The sequence below is a fragment of the Pygoscelis adeliae genome, unplaced genomic scaffold (assembly GCF_000699105.1).
Source record: "Pygoscelis adeliae isolate BGI_AS28 unplaced genomic scaffold, ASM69910v1 Scaffold178, whole genome shotgun sequence".
Lineage (NCBI taxonomy): Eukaryota > Metazoa > Chordata > Aves > Sphenisciformes > Spheniscidae > Pygoscelis > Pygoscelis adeliae.
Genome location: NW_008825323.1, coordinates 1,243,970 through 1,245,505, shown reverse-complemented (window position 1 = coordinate 1,245,505; position 1,536 = coordinate 1,243,970). Strand labels below are relative to the sequence as shown.

Sequence of the window (1,536 nt, the reverse complement as noted above, 5' to 3'; positions counted from 1 at the left end):
GGGCTCTGCCGGCGAGCGGCTCCGGTGCCTCGGTCGGCTGGGCTCATGCGGCCCTTCACGTCCGTGCAGGGAACGCCGTGAAGTAAAAAGTGGGGGCAGAGCGTTAGCCTGACAGCGCGGAGTACGCCCGAGTTCCCGTTCCACGGGCCTTCTCACTTAGAGCTAACGTGAGCCTAAGAAGCAAATGGCGTGGTTTTGCTTGTGGCACTGGCTCTTCAAGTGTACGCGTTGCGGCGAGGGTTACACCCGTGCGCAGGCACCCGTGGGCACCGTCACTGGCGCCGTCTTCACTGTCGGAGTTGGTGATGAGGAGGGTATTGCCGAAGCACCTTCAGGGTTTGTGCGGAGCCTTAATTCCATTAAGGGAGGGGGAGAAAAACCGCATTGTCGTTTTCTTTTAAATTCTGCTAAGTTGCCTAAATATTTATCGGCACGAGCATGTTGTACCATGAGGAGCTCTCTGCCCGCAAGCCCCAAGCGTTCCCTTCTGGTGCTCAGACCTCGGTACTTCTCCTAGCTAAGAGTTCTTAAATTAGTCTGGTGAACGTCCTTCCTACCCAGTACTTCTGGCTGGCCAGTACTGATTAAGGCAGAGGCTTCTGTCTTGGCTGATGTTAGTTAGCCTTTGCATGCATCCCTTTTTAGCAGGAAATCAGCTGTGCGTGTTGGTGGACTGACTGCTAACTGTGCAGTTTTCAAGAGGTCAAATTCAAAATCCGTATTTACAGAAGTCACCTAATTCTTCAGGCAGAAACAGCATTAAGGGCCTCCTCTCGTGAGCTTAGGTACCAAAGTCTTGACATGACTATTTCATAATCGTGACAGACCTTAGCCTCATTAACCAATTCTTGGCTTCCGAACCCACTGCAGTTAGGTATTTTGAGCAGGCTTACCAGATCAGGCCTCAAAGAAGACATAAAAGATAACTGCATTGCGTTCTTTTTTGGAAATTCATGGGGAATGTGGAAGAGCAGCCCGGGGCTTTAGGCAGAAAGCGTAACTTGCGTTGTGGTGGAATCACTGATTGCTGGGGTGAATGCTGCATTTGGCAGTCTTTTATGCACATCTGATTTATTCAGCGTGGTACAAGTAACAAATAAACTGTCACAGGAACCGAAACACTCATGTTACAAGGTTAGTGCAGGCAGTAGGCACTCATCACCCTAACTCACTTTTTCTGGCCACATCTGTGTTGTCAGTGGAGCAGTCACAGCAACAAGGGTCTCCTGACTACCTTGTTTTCTGTCTGTAACTTCTCCTGAGGTAGATGTCCTCCCAATGAGGACAGGAAGGATCTGAACTCAGGTACTGTGCATCTTAAAATGGGCACAATTACTCTGTGCTTACCAGGTGTTGCAAAAAAGTACTGTTTTTTTAAGTACTTTGTTATGGTGAGGTTTGTGGCTGTGCCTTCCGTGTTGAGGGAGTGACTGTCTCAGAATGAAGCTGCTAGTTCTCCAAGGGCACTTAAATCCTTGCAGAGTATTTCACATTAGACTTAAAATCTGAACTTACTGAGAGCAAAATGGATTCATT

At 48.6% G+C, this 1,536-nt stretch overlaps 1 protein-coding gene across 1 annotated transcript in view; it reads left to right on the top strand.

The window, feature by feature from the left end:
- The first annotated feature begins 438 nt into the window (after positions 1 to 438).
- Positions 439 to 1,536, top strand: part of LYSMD3 (LysM, putative peptidoglycan-binding, domain containing 3) — a 3,551-nt gene continuing 2,453 nt past the window's right edge. The window contains exon 1 of the mRNA XM_009330313.1: positions 439 to 504. Within this exon, the coding sequence (XP_009328588.1) occupies positions 439 to 504 (66 nt within the window). The remainder of the gene's footprint in view (positions 505 to 1,536) is intronic.